A 15,732-nucleotide genomic window follows, 5' to 3' on the forward strand; every position below is an offset into this window, starting at 1 on the left:
TAAAATGGTAACACTTGGAGAATCTAGGTGAAGGGTATGTGGGAACTGTTTGTACTATACTTGCAACTTTTTTATATAAATTGGAAATTAAGTCAAAATAAAGTTACAAGAAAAAAATGGCAAGTCACAAAGAAGTTACTAAATTCTGCAGCTTTCTGTTCCATGTTACAGGCTACTGGGAAATCTCTGTTTTTCAGAAAAATCAAGTATGTTTTCTGGAAATAGACACCTGTGATCTAGAAATGATATAAGGAACAACTAGTTCCAAGGAGGTGGTAAACCCTGGAAAATGTGGGTGATTTCTAACATAAACTGTATTATCTAGCTATTGATAGATACGTGAAACCAAAAGAGCCTTCTGTTTAAAAACACATCCCCAAAATACTCAATATCTTAAACGATACTCTCAAATAAGTTTCCCATTTCAGATTACAAAGAAATTCTTTAATGGTTTATTTGAATTATAGTATCTTACCCAAGTAGAGTCAATTTGATGGCTCTGTATCAATTAGGTGTTTGTTATTTACTTAAGTAATTGATTATATAGGGATTAAATTTTACGGATGTGGAAAAAAAACTTAACCTTTAAAGTTTCCTTCATATTTGTCGGCAAAAAGAAACACTCAGTCACATCTGAATTCCTTATGTCAATGTATTTGTCAATTTTAAGAACTATTTGAGCACACTGGGAAAAAGCATTTTTCCATTGGAAAATAATGTTTTGACCCTGTTTCTGGAGCAAATGCAAATAATTACACCAAACTCTGTGTACTGACCGCTGAGATACTCAAGGATGAGGTAGAGTTTTCCACCGGTCTGAAAGGCATAAATTAAATCCACAATGAAGGGATGCTTTACTTCCTCCAGAATATTCCGTTCTGCTTTTGTATGAGCTGTATCTTTAGCATTTCTTACTATCATTGCCTAAAGGAAAAGAGATGATCTATAAGAACAAAATAGTAGACATTTTATTCTATAGTAACTGGAAAATCTAATTTGTGCTTTTCTTTCCGATATTAAATTATTAATCATTAGTTCACACTAGAAATTAAGATGGAGTAAATGGAAGACATTTACTACTCTGCACTGTTTGGATTTTTTGCAGTGAACATATAAATAAAAACCTAAAGATACTTTTTAAAAATGTAAATAGATGAGTTTATTCATATATTCATTAACTGTTGAATATCTACTATGCGCTGGGCTCTGTAACAAGAAAACAGAATTAACAGGAGTCTCCAGCCCAGAAGAGCCCAAAGTCTCATGAAAGAGAGAGAAGTCAGTGGAGGTAAGCATAAGGTGCTAGGGGTGAACGGGGGAACTGCAGCTGACCTGGCGATACCTAAGCTGTACCATGGAAAGTTATTAAGATGAAATGTGGAGGACATAAAAAAGCATCCCCAGTGCAAAAGAGGCTTGACAGGACATGTCTAGGGATTCTTCAAGTAGGTCAGTATGGTTAGAAGTGGTTAGAGATTAGGCTAAAGATGTAGGTGGAGGCCAGGAAATGGAAGGCTTGGGCATCTAAGCAAAGGCGTTTGAATCTTATTTTAGAGGCAGAGGAGCAATGTTGAGGTAAGGGAAATGAGTAACACTTGGCTTTAAGAAAGACAGTTCTAGTAACAATGTGGAGTTCTAGAGAAAAAAATGAGACCAATTAGGAGGCCAGTACAGTAAACCAAGCAAGAAGACCTGTAACTAATAAAATGAAGGTAAAGGGAAAAAAAAGAAAGGGTAACGGTACATCACTAGCATTTGCTGAGTAACGAGATGTGAGAAAAAAATAATATCGTGGTTTCTGTTTAATAGGCTAGATAATGGTGTGATTCCATAATGGGGAATGGAAGCGAAGAAAAAAGTTTTGAAAAAATAATGTATTGTTTTGGACATGGTGAGTCTAAGTTCTATGATTAAGTAGTGGTGCATCTCGAGCAACATGAAGAAAAGCATATGCACAAGGTTATTAGCTACAATATTATTTGTGGAAGTGAAACATTAGAAACAACCTAAATGTCCATGCATAGGATCTTGGCTGAAAAGCTATGGACTAGCTACACAATGTATAAAAAAGATCTACAAAGAATGAGGAACATCTCTATGAAAGCAAGGTACAAAAAAGAACATATATGGCACAACAGTATACAGTGTATGCCACCTTTTGTTTAAGAAAGGGGGAATAAGAATACATATATGTAGCTGCTTATATCTGCAATAATAAACACAAGTGAGATAAACCAAAGCTAACAACAGTGGAAAGGTAAGAAAGGGAAAGAGATATACCTTTCTGAGTAAAACCTCAATGGTTTTATCATTCAATTTTTTTCTTGCCTAAATCCAGTATTACTGTGATTATAAAATGAAGATCTTGAATTCTAAACCATGTTAATGTTTTATACATTCCAAAAATAAAATTAAATCAACAAGGATGGGGGAGAGAAACAAAATTGAATACAACAGAAATACATATATTTAATTGAATGTTACATTGATAATTTTACCAACAGGAAAAAAACATATTTAAATAACTTTACACTGTACACTCTTAGTAGGTTTGTAGCTGCTAGTAGTATTGGTAATCTCAAACTATTATGCATATACTGTACAACTGAGCAAATGAGTAAATTTATCAATGTTATCAGGCTTCTCAGTAGAAAAATGGAAATGCAAATATGGATTGAAGGAAGAAGAACCCTATGGAACTGGACTGGAATTAGGGATAACTATATGAAGCCATGATTTAAAACAAAACCAAACTTCCTAGCTCTGTCCCCTGAAAGAGCCAGAAACAATGACATTCTAGTAGCAAGGAGCATAGCTGACACCCGTATCTTGATTTCTCTAGCAAAAGAAACCAGGCTTCCTTGGAGAAATGGGTGGTTCTGGGTCAGGGTAAGGAAAGTGCAGAGTGAACCTGGAGCAAGCTATATTGTACCAGAAAGTAAGGAAGTGCTCAAAACCTGACAGGGGTATGATAAAAGGACACAGAAGTCATCTTAGCAGAGCTCTCTGTACTATTCACTACAGGGATCACTGTACTATTCTTGCAACTCTTTGGAAAGTTTGAATATTTTCAAAGATATTTTTTAACTACTCAGGAGTTTGAATTTTTTTAAATAAGTAATTTTGAGAAAGTCTGAGAAGTGAGGGACTAAGAGACAAGATGAAAAATTAGTAAAGCAGAATCACAGAAGTCAAGGAAGCAGTGTTTCAAAATGCTGTGATCAATAGCTTCAATGCAACAGAGAGGTAAATTTAGGATGAATTAAGTAAAGACCATTGGATTCAGCAATTAGGAGAGTGGTGGTGACCTAGGGGACAAGTATTTCATTGAAACAATAGTCATTAAGTCAAAATATAGTGAGTGAGAAAAAAGAATAAAACATGACTTCTCAAGAAATTTGATTATAAATGGCATAGAGGGTAAAAGCTACAGAGAGATCTTGAGTGAAGGAAGGATTTGTTTTGCTAAATGAGGCAAAGACATGAATATATTTTAATTTAAAAAAAAAAGCCAGGACAGAGGATGGAAAAGAGAAAGAGAAGTGACAGAGAAAAGACCCTGAAGAGGCAGAAAGGGATGCGATTCAAAACATAATGAGAGGGTTTAATCTTGGAAAGGAAGAACACTATGACTGTAGAGAAGGAAGTAAAGACTGGGGAAGATGCAGATTAACAGAGTACTGGGGTAGGGATTAGAACAGGAAGTCAACGGGAATCACATCTGACAGCCTCAAACAAGGACGAGAGGCAGTCTGCTAAGAGGAGTAGAGGGAGTGATAGTAAAGGCTCTGACAGTTGTAGAGAATGGAAGGAGTTGTCTAGGGACAAGTTGAAAAATGGCTGGTGAGTACTGAGGGTCCAAGTGAGTTGGGGACTATGAATTTGTTCCAGCAGCAATCTACAAATTTGTGCAATTTCTGCAAGTAATGCTCACTTAGTAGCTGAAATACAAGGGGAAAAAAGCATTAACAACTAAACCAATTAAGATTAGGACTTTCGTTAGCAATGGGGTTAGCAAGTACTGAAGTGGCATATCATAATGAGGCTGAATTCAAAATAAAGTAAAATAAGAAAAGGGCTAAGAACTTGAGGAAAAAAACAGAAAAGTCAAAGGACTAAAGGGTTTAGGGCCAAAGACCAGGCATTATGGAAATAAAGAAGTGAGAAAGTTATTTTTCTATTTTAGCCCAATATTTCAGAGGTGGAGGATACAGCCATGGGGGCTGGTGAAATGGAAAGGAGGACAAAGCTAATGGAACTGAAAGCATCAAGGAATTAGAAAGCTAGACTACTGATTAGTTATGGAATACAAAGACAGTGAAGACATCCAGGGAAACAAGACTTGGGAGTGGGGGAAATAAAGAAGATTATTTTTTATTAAATAAAAAGGCGAGAGAGTGGTACATGCTTAAACCTCAAAGTAGAAAGGGTTTTGACCACAGGGTAGAAAAAGCAATTTTAAAAATAAGCTTATCAGTTCTTCCCTTGAATTGTACAGTAAGCAGAGTGAGAGGCAAAGACCACACTTGTTTAAAATGCTAAATCCTAGTATCTAGCATGATGCCTGCCACATTGCAGGTTCTCACTTGGTTCAGCAAAAGAAGGAATGAAAGAAGTATGACCCATCTGTGACCCCTTTGGCCATAGGTTCTACAATTTACAGTGTGGGCCAAATTAATGCCATGGGCAATAGTTATTTGCTTTCAGAGTACATTTTTTTGCAACTAGTAGGGTAGAGAGATACTTGTTAGAAATAGTCTTTTCCTCAACATTCTACTATGAGCAAATACCCAAATGGGACCATTCCCATAAGGAGTAAACAAACCCAGGACAACTGGTAAATCCAGACAGACTGTCCAGATACAAACAATTCATTTAAGAAAAGGGGACACCTGGTTCTACTCTGATTTCATCTTCAAGGCTGGAAAGAGGTTATATTCTTACCTCATAGGTAAGGAGGGTTAGTACTCTGCTTCTAGGACAAAAAAAATCAGAAGGAAGAAACTCAAAGGGAACAAACAGTCATCTTACCTAGGGATTTAGGAATTAAAAACCTGGACTAAATACTAGCAACCTCTTTACTTTCATTATTTTTGCTGTGAGCTTTTTTTTAGGGACAGCAAGAAAAGAATGGGACAGTATCTGATTCTCTAGTCAGGCTTTTGGGGAAAGAACAACCCTTAAAGTGGGAAGGAGTGGTAACTAAATAAAAGGAGAGGCAAGCAAGCTAGGTCTTAAATGCATGGGTCCAAAAAGGAGGCCTGACATTTAGCAGTAATTAAGTCTATGGATTTCCCAATACACCAGACCCACCCACCAACAGTGGAAAAAAACACCTTCTTCTTTTCATTCTAGATACCTGTGCCAGGAACATACTTCACTCAATATACAATTATGACTCATTATGGTCAGCCCTGATTGTCAGGCATAAATAAGCAACATATCAAAAGGAACAGACTACTTCAAGAATCTTGATCAGTACTTCTTTCAACATTTCTAGAATAGCATTATTATAGTGTCTCCAATTCTATATTTAACACATGGTTTACAAATTAAAAATCATTAATCTCAAATGATTCCAAAGGAAAAGCCAGATAGCAGATTAATCCTGACTTGCTGATATTTGATGTTTAGAATGCCTAAATTGATGTTCAGAGTGATGTTCAGAGTGATGTTCAGAATACCTAAGTTGCTTCTTTAAAACAATCACCAATAAAGTGTGGTCATAGTATTTGTTCCTCAGCTTTTAAATTAAGAAGTTATTTATATTTCTTAAGTGAAAATCAAGAAGGACCAAAGTATTACAGACTCCATGATTTTTTAAAAGTCATTTGATTATCTTTTAATATAGTTTTCTACTAATACTTGTTTTAAGACAGTGCGATCTTTTTAGAAATCAATCCTAAACAAAGACAAGAAACCAAACACACATAATCTATCTTCAATACAACTAGGAAGCATGCATAACCCCACACTTCAGAAAGCAAGGACAGAATGGGGATAAAGCAATAGTATATGACTTACAGTGGGGTATGATCAAAACTAAGTGCCTGAAAAGAGGAATAACTCAAAAGAAGTTGATTCCATCTACAGAACCCTAGCTGAGTTAAAAAATTAGAAGCAAAAATAAAAAGGGGAAAAAATTTAGTCATCAGGACTGCAGAAAGCACAAGGTGGAGGACTAAAAATGGAGGTTATCGAAGTCTGTATAAGGAACATGCACACTAGTAAGGTTCCCATTCTCACACTAACCAGCCAGGGAACTACCACTGGGAGACATGTACTCTCCTGAAGAAAAAAAACAAGAGTCAGAGCTCAGATACAGAGTGTAGAGCTAAAGTAAACAGACTTCAGTGAAAGTCTGTGTGTTGAAAGGTAAGATGTTCATCTCCTCTCTCATCTAGCTCCAGAATGCTTTTCTAGGCAAAGCAATAGAGGATCTTTCTCAGCACCAGCTTATCCATACCAGAAAAAAGACCTATACACTGATATCTGGAGGTTCTCAGGCAATTGCCAGGTAACCACATGACTGCCCTACAAAGAAGCCTACACACATAACATTTCTGATCAGGTTTTCAGAGGTCCACTCTTAAATATGTCAATGAAGTACATCAGAAATCTAAAGAAGGCCTCTGACGTGGAAGAAAAAGACTAAATCAAAGTCAAAGAAAATAGGAACTTAGAAGAGACACAATGCATGGGACAACAGAACATTTCAAAGAATTATAATTAAAACCCTCAGAGGGACAAGAAAAGGTACTGTATTTCTAAAATAGGTTGCTATAAAGAGAGAAAAAAAAAGAGCTCTGGGGAACCACAAATATGATATCTAAATAAAATCAGTAAAGGGATTAGAAAACAAATTTCTAGAAAAATTTCAGAAAGTAAACAAAAAGACAAGAAAGTGGACAAAAGGAAATGAAGAAAAATAGATGATCAGTCCAGGATGTCCAACATCCAATTAACTGCAATTTCAAGACAAGAAAATAGTAGAGGGATAAATTATCAGAGATTATAAGAAAATTTCGTAGAGCGGAAGGACTGAAACTTTTAAGATTGAAAGAGTAAAAATAAACAAAATAATGAGAATCATCACTGTAAAAATTTAGAACATCAGAAATAAAAAGAAAATCTTAAGTATCTTCCAAGAAATACAGATCTATAAAAGACTAGGAATCAGAATAGCAAGGGACTTCTCAACAGAAACACTCAAAGCTAGATGAAAATGGAGCAAATTCATGAGAGATAATTATTTTCAATTTCCAAACCTCACCCAATCAAATAAGAAAGGTGTAAGGAAATTTTCACATATGCAATATTGCAAAGAAAATTTACCTTCATGCATCCTTTCTCAGGAAGCCACTAGTAGATGATCACCAAAACACGGGAACAAGGACATAAATTAAGAAAAAGGAAGATATGGGATCCAGGAAACAACGGATACAACAGTGAAGGAGCCAAGAGGATACCAAGGATCGTGGTAACGACAGCTATGCCTAGAGAGCTATCAGTACAGAAGGTTCCTATAGGATGTCTCTAGAAAAGTAAATGAACTGATCAATTATCTAGTAAGTGGGAACAAAGAACATTGGCCTGAAAAGTATTTTACAGAGTTGTTGGAAAGTATGGGAAGACAATAGTAGATTCGATGAAAACAAAGCAAAGTGCAAAAGGGAAAAGGGAGGAAGGAGTAAAAGAGAGTAAAATACGAAGTCAATACATAATTCTAAAACTGCTGAATTAAGTGATAGTAGAATGTGCTTATTACTTAGAAACATGGAGACCAAGAGCTAATCGAGTTCCCTCAGAGGAGAGTTGAAAGAAAGAGCCCTCCTTTCCACCCTCACAAAACAGAAATAAAATAGGAATAATAATAATCAACATACCTCACATTCTAAGGGGACTTATAATTGCGTTAGAAACACATTTTTTTTTTTAAACTAAAATTTTAGGCCAAAATGTGATTTTATAGCAATTGAAAAAATAGCTTGGGGGGGAAAGAAGAGGGAAGGAATCACCTTTTTAAGCACCTTCATGGCAAATATTTTCCCAGTATTTGCTCCTGTTACTTTTCGTACTTGAAAAACCTGTATAAAAAATAAAAGTGTGTGTTATTAAAGGCTGCACTATGCTAATCTCACTTCCTTAATTAACAAATGACACAGTAGTTTATATTCTTATAAAAACTAGTACCAAGAAGGGCTGTGTGCAAAAATGAGGGGTTAAAAGAGTAGACTATATTAAAGATTTAGTAGTGAGATGTTACACAACATGGGGACTTTCCTATTTGGTCTGCTGACATCTGGTGGCAAAGTTGGGCAATGACCGTCTAATGATGAGCACTCAGTGTTACTTTATACATCAAATCCAAGTTTGCTTAGAAAAAGCTATAATCAGGGTTCCCAGAAGCATACCAATATTTTACAATATTATAAAATATTTCACAAATTTCTTCCAAGGATGCCACTCTTCCTGCTTCACATAAAACTGTTTACTAATAGTTGACAGGAATTACCATTTACCTATCCTTAAAATGGCTAGCTATAAAACATTTTCATGCAACAGCTAATATATGAGAGACTCAAAGTGCATGTGTTACACATTTAAGATGATTAGAACATATAAGAACGTGTCCGTAAGCCTAAGAATAAACTACAAATATCATGCTTTGCAAAAATTAACACTAAACAAAAAGATAAATAGTTCTCAAATTTAATCCTAACTAAAATGTTATCCAAATTCTGTCTTTTGATAGAGAATGGCTAGGTGTCAATTTTCTTGGGCAGAACACACAAAGATGAGATCTTCAATTAGAAAGCCTTGGGCAAAACTATGAAACTAAGACATTCTATTCATTTTTCTTCTCCCCTCTTATATTCTTCAACTTCCCTAACTCTATTGTACTAGATACTGCAAGTAAAAAAAAAAGCCATCTCAGATTAAGGTCTCACTAACAGATAACTTAATGTGCTATGTCTCTTGAAAATAAGGAGTAGTTTGTTTGTTTTTTAAGAGGATACCTATAGAGGGTACCATTTAACCAAAGGAAGAAATGAATGCTCTAATAACAGACTCTGCCTAACACAGTTGTCTATTTATTTATTCAACAAATATTGACTGAGTGTCTACTATGTGTCAGGCTTTTACGGATATGGTGATAGGAAGAGAATTACAGGGTAAGTGATCATATCCTTCATAGACAGCTAGCAAACAGATTGAAGAGGAATGCTGAAACCAGGGTATAAAAATCAATCTACCCAAGACAGACAACAGCTCTCATTTCAAAAGTACTTCCTACCTTTCCATAGCCCCCTTTACCAAGTACCCGAAGTAGCTCAAAACATTCTGGTCTGATTTTTTCTGGCCCTCTGTTCACACTAGTTTCTGAGATTTCAAATTTCTCACAATGTTCCATGCCACTGGGGAGAAAAGCAAAACCAAAAGTAAATTTGCAAAAAGTTAAATTACTTTCAGCATATTGTTAGAAAGAGGAGAAAGAGGAATGTAATCCAATTTAGTATAAGGAAAAAAGTACATGATAATAAATCTAGTAGTACCTGTTCTCTAAGTAAACTAATGATTCAATGACATGGCAGGTCAAGATTAGAGTGGCTTTATAAATTGTTTATCTGATCGTTTATATAATGTGTTATCAATTATTTATTTTTGTAAATATCACATACTTCCAAACTAAGATAAATTAGAAGTTTATGAAGTTGACAAAGGAAAAAAGTCTTCAGTTATTCAAATTTAGTTCATTCAAAATGTCTACAAGATTAGGTATTATCCAGCCTCATCTGGTAACTTCAGCAAAAACCCTGGAAGCTATCTAAAAATATCCAATTAGTACAAGTCTTTATGCTACAAAAATTCTTGCTAACAAAATATATTCACACATCCTTCCGTATCTGCTATGAGCTTGATTTGAAGACTCCAAAAAGGGTGGCAATTTTGTCTGTCACTTAAATGCTTTCTATATGTGATCTTCTCAGTCTCCCCTCAACCCAAGGGCTGGAATACAAAGCAGATTCATCACCATACTCACCTAATGGATCTTGCCTAAAATGACAAGATTGCACAAACCTGATTGAATGGCATATTATAAACAGAACAAGAACCACTTTAACTTTTGGGGACATTTCTAAAATTTTTATTTTTCAGTAAAAGAAGGTGGTTCTCTATGTTACACTAGTACAAATTCCTAACCCACTCAGGTTCTTAGTCAGTATACTCTGAATCTGAATGAATATCTTTTTCTCAAAATCCAGACATGATCGCTGGGTATGTTATTATATTGGTACCAAACTCAATAAACCAAATCTCTATATATGACTAGATATTTAAGAACAGGTTATTGGAATCACATGATGGCTATGAACTAGAGCTGATAACCTACTTGTAAGAAAGACAGCACAATGAAATCTTTTCATATAAACTTACAGTTCATATGGTCCAACTCCCCCATGGTCCATGCTTTCATTTAACTGACCCTGAAAAATATGTTAAAGTTTTTAAGATAAATAATCTCATAAATATAAAATAAAAATGTTTAATGCTTCACCCCATTACTAAAGAATAAATGAAATAAACCAGATTAAAAATTCTCTATATTTTAATAACAGGCAGATGTCATGATAAACAAAATAAGGTACACAAAAAAAAATACTATGGGGATTTCACTTTTAATTTTATATGACAACTAAACTACAGATGCTGCTCATCAACGATCTACAAATAAAACCAGGTGATTTTTCCTTTAAAAGTTACATTTATTCAAAAAATATATTTGGTGTATTATGACACTGAAGGTACTATAATATATTCTAACTATGACTTACTAAATCCAATGATTTATATAAAGTATTATTCTGACACACAAGACTAACATAATACTATAAGCCTTATGTAATTACAACCTAACTAAGCCTGAGGTAATGACAACCTGTCCAAGATATTGTAGTGTATAATGTGGTTGATCAAAGCAAACTAATACAGAAACGCTCTCAAATTGTTGGGAGTCACGTTGGTCAAGCATTTATTCTGACCATAGTATAAATGGATGCAAAATTTAATTAACCTTCTATACACCAGCAATGAACAATTCAAAAATGAAATTAACTCCATTCACAACAGTATCAATAAGAATACTTAGAAAAAATTTAACAAAAGAGATACAAAACTTGTACACTTGATAACGATAAAATATTGTTGAAAGAAATTAAAGAAGAGCTAAAAGACATTCCATGTTCATGGATCAGATGATTTAATATTAAGATGGCAATACTAACCAAACTGGTCTACAGATTCAACTCAATCCTATCCAAATCCCAGGTTCCTTTCTTGCAGAAATTGACAAGCTGATCCCAAAATTCATACAGAAAAGCAAGGGACCCACAATAGCAAAAACAATCTTGAAAAAGGAGAACAAAGTTGGAGGACACTTTCTAATTTCAAAATGTACTACAAAGCAGTAGCAATCAAGATAGTATGGTATTGGCATAGCACAGATATATATAATCAATTTAATAGAACTGAGAGCCCAGAAATAAATCCTTACACTTAGGGTCAACTGATTTTTTGACAAAGATGCCAAAAAAATTCAATGGGAAAGAAAATAATCAAATAATCTTTCAACAAATGGTGCTGGGACTAGATATCCACATACAAAAAAATTACTTTGGACAGACCCTTACTTCACCACGCACAAAAATAAATCACAGACCTAAATACAAGAGTTAAAATATAAAATTCTTAAAAGAAACCTAGGAGGGAGTAAATCTTCATGATCTACGGGTAGACAAACATTTCTTAAGACATATCACACAAGGTACAAACGACTTAAGGAAAAAAAAATCAATAAATTGAACTCATTCAAAATGTAAAACTCTTGTATTTCAAAAGACACCATCAAGAAAGTGAAAAGAAAACCAAAGAATACAAATATGTAAAGAACTTCTACAAGTCAATAATAAAAATACAGGTAACACAATTTTTAAAAAATGGGTTGGGATCTGAATAGGTATAGCTCCAGAGGATATACAAATGGCCAGTAAGCACATGAAAAGATGTTTAACATCATTAGCCATTATGAAAATGAAAACCAAAATCACACCAAGATACTATTTCATACCCACTGGGATAGCTGTAATTAAAAAAACAGAAAAATAACAAGTTTGGCAAGAATGTAGATAAATTGGAAGAATGTAAAATGGCACAACCACTTTGGAAAACAGTTTCTCCAAAAATGTAAACACAGACTTATGATCCAGCAAATCTACTCTAAGGTATCTACCCAAGAGAAATGAAAATATGAGTATATGTTCTACAAAGATGTGGGCACAAATTGTCACAGCAGCATTATTCACAACAGCCAAAAATGGGAAACAATTCAAATGAATATCAATCAACTGGTGAACTCATCAACTGTGGTGATCCATACAGTAAAATACCATTTGACCATAAAAAGGAATAAAGAACTGATACATTCTGCAACATAGATGATCCTCCAAAACATATGTTAAGTGAAAGAAGCCAGACCTAAAAGGCCACATATTGTATGATTCCATTTACATGGAATGTCCAGAAACTGCAAGTGTATAGAGATGGAAGGTAGACTAGTGTCTGCTTAGGGCTAAGGGTGGCAATGAGGAATGATTGTAAATGGGCCCAAAGTTTCTTTTTAGGGTGACAGAAGTGTTCTAAAATTAAATTGTGGTGATGGCTGTACAACTTTATAAATATACTAAAAGTCACTGAATTGTAAAATTGTTATAGCAAAAATTGTTATATTAATATTTTAAAATATAGCTTTAAAATGATTATTGTTGAATATAGTCTGATTATGAACTTTCAACTTATACAAAAGAATATCGCTAATTGAAAATAGGCTCTATAAAATTAGAATTTCTTAAGTTTTTACTGAAAATTTTAGAATAATTCAAAAAATATGTAAGTGAACACATCTCTCTTCAAAGGGACCAGTACACAGTCAAGATACACAAAGAAAACTGACAGTATTCTTCTGAATGTTCAACTGCCCAAAATAACACAAGTTTTTAGTCATAACTTGCTCAAGGTGTGAGCAAGTTAAGATGACATCTAACACCAGAGATGTACATATTAGACTGAAGCTTAAGGATGGGGCAGTATCAAGGGAAAAAATTCTCAGTTTCACCTTGATACAGTTTCTTGGGGGTGGTGTAGCAGTGATTATGGCTAAAGGTTTTATTGTCTCTGATATTTCATAAAATCACCTATGAGGCATCATCACTTTAAAGACAAAAGACTAACTTCTCTCAGCTATAATAAAACTGGTATTATATAATTGTTGTTTCTTTAATGTTAGTTTCATTTAATTCTAAATTAAAGGCTACAAAGTACTTAACACTGAACCACGACTTTGAACCTACCTAGAAATACATGCCCCATGGCTGTGTTTCACTTCCAGAGCCGGCCAGGCCTATGTGTTTATAACCTGCATCTGTGTTTATAACTTCCTACCGTTACCTTCTAGAGCAGAAGCATTTGAGGCACAATTCTTTTCTGCTACTCAAAGTTACTTTTAGAAAAGTCTCACACCAGAAGCAATAAACTAACATTATATAATACATACTGACAACTCTTTTTCACAGGAATCTCTTTTTTTCAGATTTTTTTCGTTGCCTTAAACTTAACGTACTAACCAATACTTTTTTGTATGCCACTATGGCTGACAAAGTGGAATTCTGCTCATCTAAGGTACAAGATAGTGTTTCAAACTAACCCACCAGAATGAATATTTCCAGAGTTTTAAATTAAAATTGTTTATAAATTTAAGTTAATGTGCCTCAAATCCCAATAAAAAAGCACATTTTATAAAAAAATTAAATAAATTGTTACAGAATGGGTGAAATATTCTTAATCCAAATCTTATATCATTAAATCTTATATCCACTTGCCTGTCTGTTCACAGACATTTCCTTATAAGATTAAGTAATTCAGAGGAATTGGGAAAAACGAGTAAACCTGCCCAAAATCTTGGGCTATTTCAAAATGCTTTTTGGTAAGTTGAAGCAGTGATAATGAGTTTTTTTTCCTATAACACTTCATAATCATGAATGTTTGAATACATACTGTCTATATCGCACTGTTTTTCAAAGCACTAAAATTTTTTATACTTTTCGCTCAATAAAAATCTGATATCCCAATCTAAAACTCGTGCAGTAAGCTCACAACTATTTCAAATATTGAATTAGTAGAGTAAAAATTGAGGATTTTTAATATTGCATTTCAATTTTCTATTACTCTTTTAACTTGTCTCCACAGAAAGCAGAGATTTCCAACATTTTCAAAATCTAATGAAAACCTCTAGAAAAAAGCTTTCCCTTACAACTCACTGTCCCCAAATTATACCATCACCAGTGAAAACAAAAACCCAAAAAGACCCCCCCCCCCGCCAACACACACACACACACACACACACACACACACACACACACACACACACCCCCCCCCCCCCCTCTTATCCATTGGTTTTTAATAGTCCTCTGAGGTATTCAATCAGGGTCTTTTTTTGTACTTAAGTAGCAGACATTCAACTTTAAATTACTCTCCTCATCTTTTATTCACTGAAGAATTAACTATGCTATGTAAATACATATTACTTACTAATACAGACCGACTCAGTGTAGGCATGTATCTCTAAATAGGACCAATGATTTAATTTAAAAAAAAAAAAAGATACAAAGCTCTAAAAGTACAGCCCTTCTAGTATAACTGTATTTATTAAGTCTCTAGGCATAGAGGAGAGTAAACTTGAATGATTGGTTCCTTGGCAATGCGTAGCACTGACAAGCTTTATTTCCAAGAACTAGCTAACTGCTTAATATGCCATGATATTTTGGAGTACTGTATACACTTTATCTAATGCAATCATCATTTTACAGAGAAAAAAAAGTGTTAGAGATTAAGCAATTTGTTCTAGGTCACATCGTCAGTGAGCATACCTGGAAGGATCTGAATTCACTTTGACACACCACAAAGAGGTACATTATGAACAAGACTAATAAATGCAATGAAAAAGCTGTACAGTGAAGCTTGCTGAATTGAGTCACAAGACACTACCACCAGTTACCTATATGGCCTTGGGCAATCATCTCTCTGGCCTATGCCTCAGTTTCCTTACTATCAAACGAAGAAGGGAGGCTACTCTGATATGTTACCAATGGTATCTGATATGATACCAATGTTTTAAAAAGTTTGTGTTAAACTAAAGATTATAAATTCACAAGCAGCCAGAATATTACTTATATAATTATAAATTCACAAAAGCCCGATTTTCCAAAAATCTAAACTTGTCTCATTTTTTCAAAATTTTACAATTTTATTTTAGAGGAACCTGGATGTCACTTAATCTCCTTGGGTGGCCAGCCCAATCCCACTCCAACTCTTTTCCACCGTGAGGCACCTATTAGAATAACACACTCAAAAGAAACATTTTCAACTCCAAAAGCATTGCTAAAATATAATATAATTTGCCGAAAGCTTTCTCAAAGTCCTCTTTAATTACCTTTGCTCTTTCCCCAAAGTTCCTCTCCCTAGAATAATGGCCACATTTCTTTCTCTTTCCTATTTCCATCAATTTTTCTGGCCTCCTCTTCCACACCCTCTCACAGTCCTATTTGCTTGTACCCAGCAAAACAAATGTCCAGGAATAGGCCCAAATCCTACGAGGTTCCAGTTCATAACAGGAAT

The 15,732-nt window shown here is 34.4% G+C and overlaps 1 protein-coding gene across 4 annotated transcripts in view; it reads right to left on the reverse strand.

Moving 5' to 3' along the window:
• The window catches only part of RPS6KB1 (ribosomal protein S6 kinase B1), a 40,918-nt gene that overhangs the window by 16,387 nt on the left and 8,799 nt on the right, over positions 1 to 15,732 (reverse strand). For all 4 annotated transcript variants that reach the window (XR_004421370.1, XM_033091185.1, XM_033091186.1 and 1 more), the window contains exons 2-5: positions 10,441 to 10,490; positions 9,299 to 9,419; positions 8,019 to 8,087; positions 777 to 924 (exon numbers count right to left, since the gene is read on the reverse strand). Coding sequence is in view for 3 of the 4 variants with exons in the window: in XM_033091185.1 (XP_032947076.1) it covers positions 777 to 924; positions 8,019 to 8,087; positions 9,299 to 9,419; positions 10,441 to 10,490 (388 nt within the window). In the remaining variant the exon portion in view is untranslated. The remainder of the gene's footprint in view (positions 1 to 776; positions 925 to 8,018; positions 8,088 to 9,298; positions 9,420 to 10,440; positions 10,491 to 15,732) is intronic.

Source organism: Rhinolophus ferrumequinum, chromosome 21 (assembly GCF_004115265.2).
Source record: "Rhinolophus ferrumequinum isolate MPI-CBG mRhiFer1 chromosome 21, mRhiFer1_v1.p, whole genome shotgun sequence".
Taxonomy (NCBI): domain Eukaryota; kingdom Metazoa; phylum Chordata; class Mammalia; order Chiroptera; family Rhinolophidae; genus Rhinolophus; species Rhinolophus ferrumequinum.